The sequence below is a fragment of the Ascochyta rabiei genome, chromosome 3, assembly GCF_004011695.2.
Source record: "Ascochyta rabiei chromosome 3, complete sequence".
Taxonomy (NCBI): domain Eukaryota; kingdom Fungi; phylum Ascomycota; class Dothideomycetes; order Pleosporales; family Didymellaceae; genus Ascochyta; species Ascochyta rabiei.
The window spans coordinates 2,308,092-2,323,634 of record NC_082407.1 but is presented as its reverse complement, the minus strand read 5'-3'; the positions used below and the strand labels follow the sequence as shown (position 1 = coordinate 2,323,634).

General features: G+C 57.8%; 8 protein-coding genes across 8 annotated transcripts, besides 9 other annotated features; 3 read left to right on the top strand and 5 right to left on the bottom strand.

Annotated features, from left to right (window-relative positions):
* Positions 1-288: 288 nt before the first annotated feature.
* On the bottom strand, positions 289-743 carry EKO05_0002357 (uncharacterized protein; the record flags this gene model as incomplete). Its single annotated transcript, XM_038944111.1, has 2 exons — positions 289-525; positions 675-743. 2 exons carry the CDS (start codon positions 741-743, stop codon positions 289-291), a joined length of 306 nt encoding a protein of 101 aa, XP_038793029.1.
* Positions 620-660: a tandem repeat.
* A 321-nt stretch (positions 744-1,064) lies between the features above and the next one.
* On the top strand, positions 1,065-2,096 carry EKO05_0002356 (Acylpyruvate hydrolase; the record flags this gene model as incomplete). Its single annotated transcript, XM_038944103.2, has 3 exons — positions 1,065-1,103; positions 1,297-1,534; positions 1,669-2,096. The coding sequence occupies 3 exons, from the start codon at positions 1,065-1,067 to the stop codon at positions 2,094-2,096; spliced, it is 705 nt and encodes a 234-aa protein (XP_038793028.2).
* Positions 2,097-2,137: 41 nt separating this feature from the next.
* EKO05_0002355 (uncharacterized protein) lies at positions 2,138-4,299 on the bottom strand (the record flags this gene model as incomplete). The annotated part of the gene is made up of 2 exons (XM_038944191.1): positions 2,138-3,158; positions 3,269-4,299. 2 exons carry the CDS (start codon positions 4,297-4,299, stop codon positions 2,138-2,140), a joined length of 2,052 nt encoding a protein of 683 aa, XP_038793027.1.
* A 555-nt stretch (positions 4,300-4,854) lies between these two features.
* On the bottom strand, positions 4,855-7,217 carry EKO05_0002354 (uncharacterized protein; the record flags this gene model as incomplete). The annotated part of the gene is made up of 4 exons (XM_038944070.1): positions 4,855-5,225; positions 5,284-5,456; positions 5,506-6,219; positions 6,283-7,217. 4 exons carry the CDS (start codon positions 7,215-7,217, stop codon positions 4,855-4,857), a joined length of 2,193 nt encoding a protein of 730 aa, XP_038793026.1.
* A 98-nt stretch (positions 7,218-7,315) lies between these two features.
* Positions 7,316-7,382: a tandem repeat.
* Positions 7,383-7,411: 29 nt separating this feature from the next.
* Positions 7,412-7,441: a tandem repeat.
* A 2-nt stretch (positions 7,442-7,443) lies between these two features.
* Positions 7,444-7,497: a tandem repeat.
* A 297-nt stretch (positions 7,498-7,794) lies between these two features.
* Positions 7,795-7,868: a tandem repeat.
* A 292-nt stretch (positions 7,869-8,160) lies between these two features.
* Positions 8,161-8,194: a tandem repeat.
* Positions 8,195-8,558: 364 nt separating this feature from the next.
* Positions 8,559-9,748, top strand: EKO05_0002353 (Tlg2-vesicle protein; the record flags this gene model as incomplete). Its single annotated transcript, XM_038944037.1, has 2 exons — positions 8,559-9,001; positions 9,058-9,748. 2 exons carry the CDS (start codon positions 8,559-8,561, stop codon positions 9,746-9,748), a joined length of 1,134 nt encoding a protein of 377 aa, XP_038793025.1.
* Positions 8,795-8,828: a tandem repeat.
* Positions 9,749-9,914: 166 nt separating the features above from the next.
* Positions 9,915-9,939: a tandem repeat.
* Positions 9,940-10,287: 348 nt separating this feature from the next.
* EKO05_0002352 (Alpha subunit of the F1 sector of mitochondrial F1F0 ATP synthase) lies at positions 10,288-12,608 on the bottom strand (the record flags this gene model as incomplete). Its single annotated transcript, XM_038943977.1, has 8 exons — positions 10,288-11,053; positions 11,117-11,163; positions 11,321-11,478; positions 11,531-11,807; positions 11,861-11,981; positions 12,038-12,094; positions 12,162-12,310; positions 12,537-12,608. The coding sequence occupies 8 exons, from the start codon at positions 12,606-12,608 to the stop codon at positions 10,288-10,290; spliced, it is 1,647 nt and encodes a 548-aa protein (XP_038793024.1).
* Positions 12,609-12,664: 56 nt separating this feature from the next.
* Positions 12,665-12,706: a tandem repeat.
* Positions 12,707-13,395: 689 nt separating this feature from the next.
* EKO05_0002351 (uncharacterized protein) lies at positions 13,396-14,139 on the bottom strand (the record flags this gene model as incomplete). Its single annotated transcript, XM_038944045.1, has 4 exons — positions 13,396-13,851; positions 13,902-13,961; positions 14,027-14,050; positions 14,107-14,139. The coding sequence occupies 4 exons, from the start codon at positions 14,137-14,139 to the stop codon at positions 13,396-13,398; spliced, it is 573 nt and encodes a 190-aa protein (XP_038793023.1).
* Positions 14,140-14,735: 596 nt separating this feature from the next.
* EKO05_0002350 (DNA-directed RNA polymerase II subunit) lies at positions 14,736-15,412 on the top strand (the record flags this gene model as incomplete). The annotated part of the gene is made up of 4 exons (XM_038944155.1): positions 14,736-14,984; positions 15,038-15,118; positions 15,171-15,329; positions 15,386-15,412. 4 exons carry the CDS (start codon positions 14,736-14,738, stop codon positions 15,410-15,412), a joined length of 516 nt encoding a protein of 171 aa, XP_038793022.1.
* Between the last annotated feature and the right edge of the window lie 131 nt (positions 15,413-15,543).

Sequence of the window (15,543 nt, the reverse complement as noted above, 5' to 3'; positions counted from 1 at the left end):
AGTGGAGCGTGTAGCACACCTTCTGTGCCGTGACGGAACATGATATGATCAGGGATGAGGGGTGAGGGGAGAGGAAAGAAAGGCGTGGTAGGATGCGTTCTTCTCGCTCTCTAGCAATCCAAACACCTCGACGTCCATAAACCTGTCCCCAGTCCTTCCTTCCCCGCTCTATATCCGCGTCGAACCCCCCAATATCGACCACGGCAGTGCACCATCCGTGTTTCCGTCTCGTGTACCACGACAGGGTTCCTCCACCAGAGGCCTTGGACGCGTAAACCGCATCTTTCTTCACCCGCTCAAAGCGCGCTCGACGTCTCTCCGCGCCCCCTCCAGCCCACGGCCCAACTCCCCCGTCTTACAGCGCACGCGCACCTCGTAGTGCAGAGTGACGAGGTCCCGTGCGCGCTGCAGATCTGCATCGTCTTTGTCTCCGTCTTGGACATCGAGCGGCTGGTTTGCCGGTGCGGTGTTCGTCGGTGCTGGTGAGGCGCGCAGGGAGACGAGGGAGAGTGCTGCTGTGGGGTCCTGCGCATGAGAATGAGCTGGAGTATCTACATACGGTATGGAAACGCTCGTTCTAGAGCGCGGTGAGGTTTGCAGTGCGAAAGCAAGGACGCATGAGACAAGACGAGACGAAACGAGACGAGACGAGACGAGACGGAAGGCGAGCTTACACAAACGCCCGGTCGCAAGCTCACGAGATCGCTGAGGATTTCTGCGAGTTGCATTTCGCTACCCGACATCTCCGCTGCTGGGTGTCTGGCTGTTCGACACTGCTTCTGGTGGTTGGTTGGTGTTCACCTACACGCAATCCACGGTATGACGCACCACCACTTCGGCGTTCAATCCACGAGCTAGAAAGCTGTATCCCTGCCACTTCCCCCACATGCGCGGCGACACGCGCTACGGCACGCGTCCCGGCATTTCGGGGCCAGCGACGGCGGTTTATCTGGGTAGCGCGCGCTCTCGTTGGTACTCTTCGCTTTGCTTCCCTCGCTTCTTGCTCGTACTGTACATGCTGTGTTCTCTCTCTTGTGTGCATATCCATACACGCGATTGATATAATGGCGAGCGCTCAGAGCATTGCGCGGAATTGCCGCAAGGTACGTGGCTGTTTCCCCTGCCGTAGAGGAGGGATGGGAAGACGGAGGGACGTGGAGTTCTCTTGCACATCTCACAGCAGCTGCGGAAGTGCTTCTGTGCGCTTCTGTGCAGCCATTGGTTCTTATCTCCAGCTGCATCTCCCCCTCCATGTTGTTTGGAGTAAGATCGATGGATCCGTTCTGACCGACCCAGATCATGTGCATAGGCCGCAACTACGCGGACCATATCGCTGAGCTCAACTCCGCGACACCGAAACAGCCTTTCTTCTTCCTCAAGCCTGCGTCGTCCATCCTCCTCCCTGGCGCCGGTCCTGTCCTGAGGCCCAAGGGCGTAAACCTGCACTATGAAGTTGAACTGGCGCTTGTCATGGGCAAGACGCTCAGGGACTTGAAGGAGGATGATGAGAAAGGCGCGCTGGATGCTATCGCGGGTACGTTCTGGTATTTCTATGGATCTAGATACGTGGGTAGACGGTTGGGATGTGGTGAAAGATGATGGGGACTGGAAACACGCGGGGGAAGTACACGGAGAAACACACCAGGAGCTGACGCGAGTGTGCGACAGGATACCTTCTCGCCATCGACATGACTGGTCGCAACGTGCAAGAAGAAGCGAAGAAAAAGGGCCTTCCTTGGTCCATTGCCAAAGGTTTCGACACCTTCCTGCCCATCTCGCAACTCATCGCCAAGTCGCGCATCCCAGACCCACAGAACGCACACATCTGGCTCTCGGTAAACGGAGAGGTGAAGCAGTCCGACAGCACGGAGTTGATGCTGCATCGCATTCCAAGGCAGCTGAGCGCTATCAGCAGAGTGATGACGCTGGAGGCTGGTGATATCATTTTGACAGGAACACCAAAGGGTGTTGGACCAGTAAAGACAGGAGATATTATGAGGGCTGGATTGAAGGTCGACGGCAAAGATATCGAGGAGGCGAACCTGGAGGTGCCAGTTCAGGACCGCGAGGGTCTGTACGAGTTTGCCGAGACATAAGAGCATTGAAGTTGTCAATGAAGGGTTTGAATCACAAGATCTTACTTCTGCTTTTTTGGAGGTGCCTTCGTGTTTGGTGCCTTCTTTGCTCTCGGAGCCCGAGTGCTGGCCGCGGTAGGGGCTGCAGTGGTGACAGACTTCTTTGACGGCAAAGCGGGCATCTGGCGTTTTGCAGAACGTTTGTCTCGGGTCGCTTCAGGACTGACGGTCACAGACCTTCCTCGCAGGTCTTGCTCGCGGTCTGTGTCCTTTACAACAGCTCGCACCGGCTGAGAGTACTCGCAAGGAATGCTGAGCTTCACACAGCGTTCACAGGCTGGGTGCGTCCGATCACATTTCTGATGGCGCAAACGACATGACATGCATGCTCCTGGTGGCTGTCGACCGGATTTGACTTCGATCTTCACGGTGGTAGGGGTCTTCTTCGAACTGCTGGGACCAGCTTGGGGAGGTGGGTCTTGTGTTGCAGCGCTCACAACTGGCTTAGGCTTACTGATGGCCTTTCGAGACTTGACAGTTTCAGCCGCTGACACAATCGGCTTTGCGACTGGTGTAGCACGCGGCTTCTGTTTCCTTGTGCCGGATTGAGCTGCTACCTGCTGGACCGGATGATCTACAGCTAAGTTCTGCTGGCCACGTGTCTTGCGAGTCTGTGCAACTGAAGGAGGAGCGTCGTTAATTGATGCCGAACTCAAGGGCCCATCGACGGTGCTCTCCTCGTCAGGCCTTTTGAACTTGGCCGCCAAAGCCTCGGGCTCTCTAGTAGCGGCCCTGTTGCTGGCGAACTTGGGACGTGTCACGCGTTGAGCTGGTGCATCATCTGCACGCTTTCGTTTTGCCGATATCCGATTGTTGACAACGACAGGTAACTTGACCACCAGCGAAGGACGGGCATGGTGACCTAACTCAGCCCTGAAGTCAGACACCGGTTGTTCGACCTGTCTGTGCTCGTTTACTGAGGCTACCCGCGGATCGTAGATGGACGGTCGTTTCATGAGACTCTGCCTGGCTGATTGCGTATCGTGTCTCTTTGGTGGCGATGAAGGTAGTTGTATGTGGGAGCTACATTGGATGTTAGAGACCACTGTTGCTGTACTGCTGAGATGAATACTCGCCTCGATACACCCGTTGATACACCAACACAGGCTCGGTGTCGTTCAGCGTCATTGTACTCAGCTTCAGTCGCGGTGGTTGCATCCGAGAAGCCAGGATCATGTTCTTTGGGCATTATGATCGTCTCCTGAGGTCGCTGGGTGGCGTCGGCTGTTTGACCGCTGCTCTTGGGTTCCTGCGTTCGACACATTGCTCGAAGAGCAGCCAGCTCCGCCTGCATATCTTTGAATTGCTGGGTGTTCTCCCAACTGAGATGGGTCTCAGGCGCAGCTTCTGGCAGGTTGAAGCTTCCCTCTTCGGGTCTTACAACGTCTGCGTGCGGCGGTTGCAAGCCACTATGCTCTGGAAGCGTATCATTGGCTCTGTGTCCATCTCGTTGCTCTGGTGATTGAGCAAATCGTTCTGACCTACAGTCTCCTTCGTGCCTCTCGTTTCCACTCAGTTCAAGACTCTGACGGCCGGAGCGAGGCTGTGTGCCAACGCCGTAGAAGACCTGCATAGGGTTGTGCGGTTCGACCTCATAAACCACAGACTCATGATGTCGGCTTGCGCTTCTCCATTTCTCCACCTCTTTTTCCAACTCCCTTATCTCTCTTTTCTCCTCCCTCCTCCCATCCTCAAGCACGTCCAGTCTCCGCACCACGTTACTGAGCAGCCCACGCACGTCCCTCACATCTTCCACATCCCCGCTCAAAGTAATCACGTTCTGCTCCAACCCGCTCAATTTCTGCCTAACTCCCTTGTGGCTATCGACAAAGATCTGGATTTGGCTAATAGCCTCCTTGGTATAAGCATCGAACGGCCTGTCCTGATCGTCTGCTTCGATAGCCGCGATTCTAGTTTCTATCTGCTTCACCTTGCTGACAGCAGCTTCGGCAGCTTTAGAAACGGACTCGGTGGCCGCAATACGGGCATTATAGGCGTCATTTTGGGCTTGTAGCTCTTTCACTTGGGTAGAGAGGTGGGCGTTGACGCGGTGGTTTTGCCGTTCCCAGAGTAGGGCCTCGCCGGCTTCGTAGGACATGCGCGTGCTTAGCGGGCCAGGTTGAGCGGTGCTCGGTCTCCGAAGGGTATTGCTGATTTGGCTCATAGCTGCTGGGTGAGTGGTGAGGTGCCGGCCGAGTGGTGGAAGGTGTGCTCGTCAGTGACTATTCCGTGTGGACGACAGTGACGTGTCATTCAGGTACAGATTGGACAAGCTTGGACTATGGTGAAGCAAGAGTGCGCCAAGGTATGCGTGTAAAAAAAGAGCGTCGAACGGTTGAGTGATGGCTGGTGAGATGAGCGCCGCTAGAAGCAGAGAACCAACTTCGGAAAGCGAGACGTAGAATCAAAAAGGCGAGGGTAACAAGGAAGAGCTGAGTGTTGTTCTGCTCACAGCACGCCGGAGAAGGACAAAGTCGAAGTGGTGTTGGTGAGATGGAAGGCTTTCGCTGAAGATGGAAGGAGCGAGTGCAAACGCGCCTTCCTTGAGTTCGGCTTCACCTCTCAGACCCGAGACACGTGTGCGAGGCCAAGGCCAGCTGAGCTGGTTTTGAGATGGCAACCTTCTCAACAGTCCGAAGTGCAGCAGAGAATGAGATGAAACCTTTCTTGTAAAGGCTACCTTTGTGTTTATTTAGCTACCACTTGTTACTTACCAGCATCAAGCAGCGCGCTTCGGCCCCTTTGGCGCATCTAAAACCTCTTCTCTCTTCATGATTCTGATCTTTGTGTCTTTCTTCCCATCGCCTATAGATTCATCGCTCTCCTTGGGCCGCTCTGCAACGCTTTTGTCGTAGCTGCTTGGATCGATGCCAAGAATGCCACCGACATTATTGCGGTCACCAGGCACAGAGAACTCACGGAATGCATAACGCCATTCGTTAAGAAAGCCGCGGATTGCTTTCCCAACCTTGTCTTTGCCATTCTTGGAGTGGTGGCCGGTGCCGGTGATGGCGTAAACGGGGCGGGATGAGGTGCTGTGTTTAAGGAGGATACCTTCAAGATAGGACACGGATTCATCTGGATGTAGCCCTACGATACGTATCAGTATCAACGGTGAGCTCTTGAGTGATGAGGTGAGATGACTTACCGTGCAGATCCACGTACAACTCCTTGGAGTCATCGCCGCTTTTGTTTCGCTCTTCGTAGAGTATACGTGCGGCTTCCCGATGTGCTTCACGCATCAGGTTGTTCTCACTCTGCCCTCTTAGACTGAGGGCTTTAGCAGCGCGAGAATCACTGCGGTTCCAAGCTTGTGCAGCGCTGACGTTGATTAGAACAAGAGGGAATGCCAACGCTCCAAGTGACTCACCTTTGCAGGAATTTGTTCCTCAAGCTGCCATGCTTGAAGGCCTCTGCACGAGCCTTGAGATATGCCTGGTTCCCCTTCTCACCTGTCTCCAGCCAAGGGATGTGCTGTGGCGCAGGGATTGACTGAGCCGCAGCACTGTTCTCGCGGGACCCAGTAAAACTCTTGGTAGGTTTGAGTCCTTTGCGTGCTGGAACAGGAGATGCTGGTGTCGGTGACATGCGCACAACATCTGCGAGGTTGCTCGTCAACGCAGCATCCTTGTGGCCGTGACCACCCCGCTTGCCGTGATGTCGTTTGCCAGTCTTCGCAGCAGCAGCGGAGCCAAGGCTCGGGAAAGCCTCGTTGTCGTCTACAGCGGGTACTGAAGGGGTGGTGGCGCGGGAGACGTGGCGGCTGCCACTTCGTGACTGTGGTCGACTACCAGCTCCAGGTGTGAAAACCGGGAGGGGGCTTAGACCAGGGGGAGGCCGTGTGTGGCCACTGCCTGTTATTCCGTAGAGCTGCTCCAGTGACGAGGGCTGCGGGGTGCCGAAAGGAGAGTCGGACCCATGTATGGAGGGGAACATGTCGAAGTCGGACATGTGGAAGTGCGGCACAGCGGCCTGCAAGGGTGGTGTCGAGACATCCGAGACGGCCATGCGGGCCATGAGCGCTGACGGGTCATGAGAGAACAAGCAGGTGTCGCCAGCCAGGCAGTTTCCGTTCAAGAAGTATCTGTGGGTGTCGTCAGCACAGGGGTCGTCTTGTGGAGAGGGAGGGTGGAGGGGAGTGACTCACTTGCACAGCGTCTTGGTAGTGTCATGGCTGAACCTGCAGTCTGCCCTAGCACAGTGTCCCGTGGATAGGAAGTACTTGCACACTATGTTGCTCTTCTGCTGTCCAGCCGGGGTAGCGGGTCTGAAGGCCGGGCTCATCGACTTTCCAATCAGATAGCCGGAATCGCTTCCCATGGGCGTGGTCGCGACGGCTGACTGTCCGTTCTGGGCGCTCATCAGGGCCAGTAGAGCGGCGGTGAGGTCGTAGCCGTTGGCTTCCAGCGCGACTTCAATCTCATCGTCTGATCTCTCGTTGCCCAGGACGGAGCGCAGCATGTCGTAGGGCCCCATGTCCATGGTCTGCGGCTGGATCCATTCTGCGGCGGCTCCGTTGAGGGTGCCGTCGCCCAGCAGAGAGGACTCTGTGCTGCCCGAGTCGTCGTTGACGAGCCAGTCAACGGAGTGGCTGTCGAGATCGCCGAACTCGGTGTTGGGGCTGGGGCCCTCGCTGAACTGGTATGCGCTGAGGCTGGGGCTGTGCGGGATGTGGGGAGTGGCAAAGGCCATGCGCGGAGAGGGCCGCGGGGAGGTGAAGGGGGAAGCGGTGCCCGTGTGCGACTTGGCACGGGTGAAGGCTGGCGGGGCGATGCCAAAGCCCGGCGGGGGGTTTACGATGCGCGGCGAGTGGCTCACGGGCGTGGGTGCGCGGTTCTGCTGCCATGGGGCGGGCGAGGGACGACGGATGACGGTGTGTCTGCTGGGCGGCGGCGAGCTCGAGGCGCTGCCCGAGTCGCGGTAGCGCCAGAGGCAGTCGAGGACGACGTTCTCCAGCGACTTGCCCGTCAGGCCCGTCTCCTTGCGCAGCAGCTCCTCCAGCTGGTCGGTCTTGTCCTCGTCGTCCAGCGCCGCGTCGTGCAGGATCGGCAGCGCCTTGTCATACAGGGCGTCGGGCACCATGACTGCTCGAGGCGTGCAGCAGGCGAGAGGCGAGACGGCGTCGTGGCGGGCGGGCGGGCGGTGTTGCGTGCGGACAGGAGGTGTGCGTGGACGGACGGGTGCAGTGCAGTGCAGGGCAGGGCAGTGCAGGGCAGCGCAGTGCAGTACAGGGCAGCGCAGTGCAGTACAGCCGCGGCGACAGCGCGTCAAGGAGGTGAGATGAGATGAGATGAGATGGAGATGAGCTCAGCAGCAGCAGCAGCAACAACAGCAACAGCAACAGCGCAGCAGCGGCGGCGGCTCCCCCTGCTGCAGAACCCAGCTACGACGTGGAACTGTCCCGCAGAGAGCTGCGAGACGCGATGCCGTGAAGCGCGCCAAAATGCCAGCAGGAGCTCGGGCGACCAGAGCACTGGCAGACGGGCACGGCAGACTGGCAGACGGGCGACTGGCAGACGGGGCGACTGGTGAAGCTCGCCGGCTAGTCCGCACGGAGAGTGTGGGGGAGTAGGGTTCCGTGTTCCGTGCAGGCGGTAAGGACGCATCTACCACGCACCAAGCACCAAGACTGCGCGTTATGGCGAAAAGGGGGGGGGGAAGATGCAGAGCCAGAGGCAGAGGCAGAAGCAGGGGCAGAGGCAGAGGCAGATGCAGATGCAGATGCAGATGCAGCGCGGCCCACTACGGTTGCGTTCCAGGCAGGCTGCTCTTGTCTGCGGCCGCAGCATCATGGAGACGCAACATCCCACACATCACAGAGGACACCACGGCGTCGCCCCGGCCCCCAATGAGGCTGAACGTACGTGTGGCACGATGATGCCTGTGTGGATCGCGCAACGTCACGGCCTCCACCACGGCCACTGCAGCACTGCAGCACTGCAGGTGGTGGGAGGCATCACGCACGCACAGCTGAGCCTCTCGTCGCACACGCGATGCAGACGTGTATATCAACACATCCGGCTGATGTGTGTGTGTGTGTGTGTGTGTGTGTGTGTGTGCCTGTCTGCCTCGACGTCTGCGTCTGACACGGGCGTGCGGCGCGCAGGGTCCTGGTCGGAGGCCATGCACGCGGGCTCCCCGGCCAAAGAGGATGAAACTCCAGCTGCTAGTCCGTCGTCCGCTGTCCGTCTAAACGCCGTGCGCATGCAAAGCCGCCATGTCTGCCACCGCCCACCTCCCACCCACCTTCAATCCCTCGCATTCCAGTATCCTCACCATGTCAAGCAGCTGAGCCTCTCCACGCTCCTGTCCTGATTGCAGACCCACCTCTCCATTCCACCCGTCATCCTTCCGCGCCGCTCCGCCATCGTCACCATCCAACCGACAAGCTCACAAGCTCTCCCCCCCACCACACCATCCCGGATGCCTACAGAAGACTACGACGCCCGGGCGCTCGCCCTGCCCCTCGAAGACGAGGCCACCGGCGAAACACCCATCTGGTCTCGCCGCTCGCAGTCGTTCGCCCGGAGCTCGCAGTCCAGCCGGCCCCAGACCTTCATACAGCGCGCTACGTCCACTGCCCACATGCTACACCGACGCGCCTTGGCGCAGTACAACAAACTCTCCCTCATCCAGAAGCTCCTCTTCACCGTGGGCGGCATCTTCATCTTCATCACCAGCATCCTGTTCCTCGTGTACAACGAGAAGATCTTCGGCGCCCTGCTGCCGTATGCAAAGAGGTGGAGAGACGTCACTGCCGGCTGGCTGGTGCTGTGGGCCCTGATCTTCACTGTGTCCTTCCCGCCACTGATCGGATACTCGTCCCTGCTCACGATCGCGGGCTTCGTCTACGGGTTTCCCAATGGGTGTGTCTTGCTCACTCCAACCGCTTGACGTGCGAGCAGCGCTGACACATCTCTAGATGGTTCATAGCAGCCAGCGCCACCGTCGCCGGCAGCACCGCCTCCTTCCTGCTCTCGCGCACCCTCCTGCGCACCATGGTGACCCGGCTCATCGCAAACGACAAGCGCTTCGCCGCCCTCGCCCTGACGCTCAAGCACGACGGCCTCAAGCTCCTCGTCATGATCCGCATGTGTCCGCTCCCGTACTCGCTCTCCAACGGCGCCGTCGCAACCTTCCCCACCGTCCACTGGGCCTCGTACGCCCTCGCAACGGCCATCGTAAGTCCGAAACTGATGCTGCACATCTTCATCGGCAGCCAGCTGGAGAAGATTGCCGAGAGCGGTGGCAAGATGGACGCGCGCACAAAGGCCATCTCCTACCTCTCCATAGCCATCGGCGCCGTCGCTGGCCTGGCCACGGGCTGGTTCATGTACAAGAAGACCAAGGAGCGCGCGGCGGAACTGGAAGAAGAGGAGAGGCAGGGCGTGAGGCGGGCGAGCCTCGACGGCCTGGAGAACGAGTACGCAGATGACCCGAGTGCGCTGGAAGCTGCTGAGCATCTGCGCGAGGTCGACGACGACATCAGCCTGAGGGGCGGCTGGGACGACGAGTACACCGACGAGCCCGAGGAGGACGCGGCGGACATGGGCGACGACCCATTCAAGGACGGCGACGCCACAGACGAGGAGGAGACGCGGGGGCGGAAGTAGGTAGACTCGAGCAGACATGGCTGTCTGCATCGATGCGTTCTGCAATGTCAATCACGCACTTGGATAGAGACCATGCAAAAAAAACTCGGCATGGGAGAATCCAGTGCTGGTACCCATTGAATGAAGTAAATAAACGTTCCTGCACATGAGATGAAATCACATAGGCCTCCCTCACTCACTCACTCACTCACAACCGCACGCACCTGTCCGTCTCCTCTTCACGTGAGAGCAAAGACGTGGTAACAGAACAGGAAATTGATTCGCGATATACAAGGTCCGCATCCGTCATTCCGATGCATATCTACCGCTAACAGAGGAAAGCACCTCGGAATCACAGGCAGCCAATCTTCCGACGAGGTATCCCAAGACACTCACGCGCATCAGTCGCTGCAATGACGAAAAAGAACCTTCTCATATGGAAACAGCGGATGGCGAGGACGCATCTTCTATTATACATCTATTCTCAGGGACCAATCAGCACATTTTGACCCCGCAAGAACCTTGGAATAGAGAGTACCCACTCTTCATCCCCTCGTCACTTATGCCGAGAAGCTCTTGGTGAAGCTTGTGGCAACCTCCTTCAGCTTGGCCTCGAGCTCCTTGCTGAGAGCGCCTTCCCGCTCGATGGTGTTGAGCAGGTCAGACTCGTTCGATCGGAGGTGGGCAAGGAAGTCAGACTCCCATGTCAGGATCTTGTTGACGGGAACGTTGTCGAGGATACCGTTGACACCAGCGTAGATCAAAGGAACCATCTCGTTGACAGCCATGGGGCTGTACTGCTTCTGCTTGAGGAGCTCGGTCAGACGCTCACCACGGTTGAGGGTCTGCTTGGTGGCAGCGTCCAAATCGGAACCGAACTGGGCGAAGGCGGCCACTTCACGGTACTGAGCCAAGAAGAGCTTCAGGGAACCGGCGACCTGCTTCATGGCCTTGACCTGGGCAGCGGAACCGACACGGGAGACGGAAAGACCGACGTTGATGGCGGGGCGGATACCCTTGTAGAACAGCTCAGCCTCCAAGAAGATCTGGCCGTCAGTGATGGAAATGACGTTGGTGGGAATGTAAGCGGACACGTCACCACCCTGGGTCTCGATGACGGGCAGAGCGGTGAGCGAACCACCGCCGAGCTTGTCGTTCATCTTGGCAGCACGCTCGAGGAGACGAGAGTGGAGGTAGAAGACGTCACCGGGGTAGGCCTCACGACCGGGGGGACGACGGAGCAGCAGAGACATTTGACGGTAGGCAACGGCCTGCTTCGTAAGATCGTCGTAGATGATCAGAGCGTGCTTGCCGTTGTCTCGGAACCTGAGGTGAAGAAAAGTCGTTAGAAAACGGACGGTGGAGGCAGTCAAGGATGTAAAGACTTACCACTCGCCCATGGAGCAGCCAGTAAACGGCGCCAAGTATTGAAGGGGCTAGACAGGAGACGGTACGTTAGTGAAATGATCGTAGATGGGCGGCTGAGTGTATGCCAGATGGAATCATCGCAGATGGATGCGTGGTGGGTAACTTACAGCCTATCGCGGTACGTTAGTGAAATGATCATAGATGAATGCGTGGTGGATAACTTACGGCCTCGGAGGCGGTGGCAGCAACAATGGTGGTGTACTTCATGGCGTCGTTCTCCTCAAGAGTCTTGACGAGCTGAGCGACGGTGGAACGCTTCTGACCAACGGCGACGTAGATGCAGTAAAGCTTCTTCTTCTCGTCGGTTCCCTTGTTCCAGCGGCCTAGTGGACTCGTCAGTCGTTGTCTCGATACTTAAAAGTCCATTCCACTTACCCTGGTTGAGCATGGCATCGAGAGCGACGGCGGTCTTTCCGGTCTGACGGTCACCAATGATCAACTCACGCTGACCACGGCCGATGGGAACCATGGCGTCGACAGACTTGAGACCAGTCTGGACGGCTTCGCGGACGGACTGACGGGGCAGGATACCGGGGGCCTTGAGCTGGGCACGGCGCCTCTCGGTGGTCTTGAGGGGACCCTTGCCATCGATGGGGTTGCCGAGAGCGTCAACGACACGTCCGAGAAGAGCCTCGCCGACGGGGACATCGACCTGTCACGCGTTAGCTGGGAGGTGCCCAGGCAGCTGGCTTCGCTATGACCTACAATCTCTCCGGTACGCTTGACGGTCTCACCCTCCTTGACGAGACGGTCAGAACCGAACAGCACGACACCGACCTGGCCGGCCTCGAGGTTCATGCACATGCCCTTGACACCGGAGGCGAATCTGGAGTCCCGTTAGCTTCGCTGCTGGCGTGCGCTGGATGTGAGCCCTGGACGTACTCGACGAGCTCCTCGGCCTGGACGTTGTTCATGCCGTGGACACGGGCGATACCGTCACTGTTGTCTCGTCGTCAGCGGAATGCGTCTCTCTCGATGGCTGCGATGGCGCAGGGACGCGGCGTACCCGACGGAGAGGACACGACCGGTCTCGGCGAGCGAGTTCTCCTCCTGGACGCCGCGGATGCGCTGCTCCAGGATGGACGAGACCTCGGTGGGCGAGGCCTTAGCATCGGAAGCGTAGGCGCGGGCGGCGGTGAACGCAGGGGCGCGGGCCTGTGGTGGGACAAGTCGTCAGTACGGGTGCTGGTTGCTGGCCTTGGCTCGGCAGAGGGGAGCTCCCATAGCCCATCGCCATCTCAACACAGCGCGCTGCAGCCCGGAATCCATCATCAATGGAGCTCCAACGCAGCGCCAATGGCATTGGAAACGGCGTCTCGTAGCTGCAGGCGATGGCTGAGGTGGCGGCGGGCGCAATGGCTGGCAGTTGCGATGGACTTACCGAAGCAATCCTGCTCGAGGCAGAGATTGCGGCGACCCGGCGGCTGGACTGGCGGATGGCCCTTGAGAACATGACTGCGGTACTCAAGAGACTATTGGGATTGCTCTGCAACCAATTGAGATTGATGCAGGAAGGGAGGAGAGGAGAGGTTGATGGAGTAGGAGATGGAGCTCTGAGGAAAAGACTTGAGCGGTCCCCGGGAGGAAAGCGCAACCCACGCTAGACGGGAAGCCGCTAGCCCCAAAACGACGGCGACAAAAACACGGGATCTGGAGAACCTCGTCTGCCTCTGCCCTTTGAGCACCCACGTTAGATTGAGGCATGTCAGGAGTGCTCGGGTTTCTGCCGCCTGAACGCTCTGTAAAAGCTGTTGCTCCACAGCCTAAACTGTACAGACAGGGGCCGCAGACTTGCACGCACCCTGCAGCTGATGGTTGACAGCTGCAAGACCCCAGGAGGCATTCAATCGTGTGTTGTGTTCTTCGACATCGCTCATTAGAAGTGCACCACAATGTCCAACCATGTCGAGATGCAGACCAGCTCTTAGCTCAAAGCACTGCAAACACCAACGTGTTTGCAAACGCAACATGTACAATCGCTAAATTGATCGCTGCAAATATGCTTTACTCTCCACAAACACCCACTTCTTCTACACAACTGCATCATGTATATGCCCAGACGCCAGTACGCCGTACTCCACGCAATGCTGTGTTGTGCTTCTGTGCCTCGTCGTCATCAATACTCCCCCCAAGATGACCTATCCGCGACATCCGCCAACTCCCCTAACCTTCTAAGCAATCTGTGTCGGCCTCCACTGACTGCCTGTGCCGGTGTTACACAGTCGTCAGGCCCGCCTAGTTCAGTGTGCTGAGCCATTCTGTCCCTTGCTCTTCCTGAACTTCTGGATGTCCTCCTCCACACCCTTGTCGATGCGGCTCTTCAGCTCAGGGCGGTAGCCAAGGAAGAATAGGATCTCGAACCAGACGAAGAATGGCGCCAGAAAGAATGCCTGCACAAGATTGTCGAGCAGCGCGGGAGCTCTACCCTCGAACTTGCCGTGCCCGATGAACTGCGCGAGCCAGCATGCAACGTTGATCCCACCTGCCCAATAGTTTGCCGTGGCTCCGTATGTCGACGTCAGATAGTTGCCGTAGGCGGTAGCACCGATGAGGATGGGCGCAAACAGAGCTCCTGCCACGGGTTCCATGAGAACATAAAGGGTCGAGTACAACACTGCGCCGAAAGTACCAACATTGAGGGGGAGATTGGGGATGGACAGCCACGGGGGCAGCGGAACGGCGGGGGTATTGGTGAGCTGGGAAAGGGTCAGTTGGCCGTCGAGCAAGCAATGGCATGGCTTCCTACGAGCAAGAACGCCGTCAACAGAATGGGCGGCACGCAGAGGACGTGTATCCCCACATTGACCTGGACGAAAAGCGATGTCAGTTGACAAGTGCAAGGCCGCTGCAAGGGGTTGAAGTTGAACCCACGGAATTATGGTGGTATGCGCCATACTGTTCTCCAGTCAGTCTATCCGTCTTACTCCGTGCTCCTTTCACGCTTGACGTACGAAGCGCAGCTGCTTCTCCAGATTCAGAGACATGGTGCCCGATGCGGTGCTTTCTCGCGTGTCAAGGTACAGGAAGAACTAGCAGCATGTCTTGGGGGTGTGGATGGCCAAGAGGATCTGCTGGTGAGTTCACAAGATCCCACGCTTCCTACCGCGAGCTCACAGTGATAAGCAGACAGGTTGCGGGTGATAGTTCCACGGCATGGACGGGGTGGGGCGGCCGCTAGAGGCGTGCGATCCGGCGCGGAGATAGGTTTTGCCGCTGCCGGGCAGGCGCGACTTTCACGCCTAGGGCATCGTTCTACGACCCCACACCGCATCCGCCCTCCACGCCCTCTTCCGCTTCGCAGTCACCCTCGATAGCTGGCGCGACCACCCTGGAAGCTTTGTGCATACGCCAAAGAAGCGTGGCTCGAGGAGGATAGCTTTGCAGGTGGTACGCGCCTCTTGCTCGAGGCTTGCGCGCCGGTCGCCTACTACAGTCGTTACGGTGAACGCAACAAGATAGTAGAGTCGCATAATACCAAGGCGCCGTGTCCGTTTCTTTCCCTTGCTGCCGTTCAACCGTGTCAACAATACCGTCTCCTTGATACAAGCGCGCAACGTTTCCGTCCTCCACGCGCGCAGCCATGTTCTTCCTCAAAGAGCTCGAGAAGACGATCCAGCTACATCCCTCATACTTTGGCCCTCTCATCCGTTCGCACATTCACAAGGAGCTTTTGCAAAAGGAGGAAGGCTCGAGCACAGGAAAGTACACAATTGTGTGTATACTGGACTCGTTCGACATCTCAGATGGCCAGGTGATGCCTGGCTCTGGCTCTGCCGAGTACACCGTTCACTACAAGGCCATTGTATGGCGGCCGTACAAGGGCGAGGTGGTATGTTTAGTCAATGAGGATCCGCTAGTACAACAGTGACTGACTGCGACCAGATGGATGGTATAGTAACCTCGATCCTTCCGTCTGGCTTCTTTGTGGATTGCGGCTCTCTGCAAGCCTTTGTTGGACGTAACGTACAGAGCCTCGTATGAAAGTCTCACCAAGCCATACGCTGACAGGCAGTAGATGATTCCCTCGGACATCAAATTTGAGGGTAACGCAGCACCTCCACAGTGGACCGATGGCGCAGACCAGGTTATTGAGAAAGGCACAAATATCCGCATTAAGATCAAGGGTATTCGATCTGAAGTCGACAAGATGTACGCTGTAGGAACGATGAAAGAGGTAGGCAGCCCGCTGTTCTGGATCTCGCACCGTTTCAGTTCGCTAACACCTGGTAGGATTATCTGGGCCCTCTGTCGCAGTAGCCATGTCACGACGAGATCCCACTTGGCGTGTGCGGCCAAGACAAGATGGTGCAGCAGACTGTGGCAGCCTCTACAAGATTACCGGCCGACCTTGTAAAGCTGAAGTAGAGCTTGTAGCTCGAGGGCTAGAT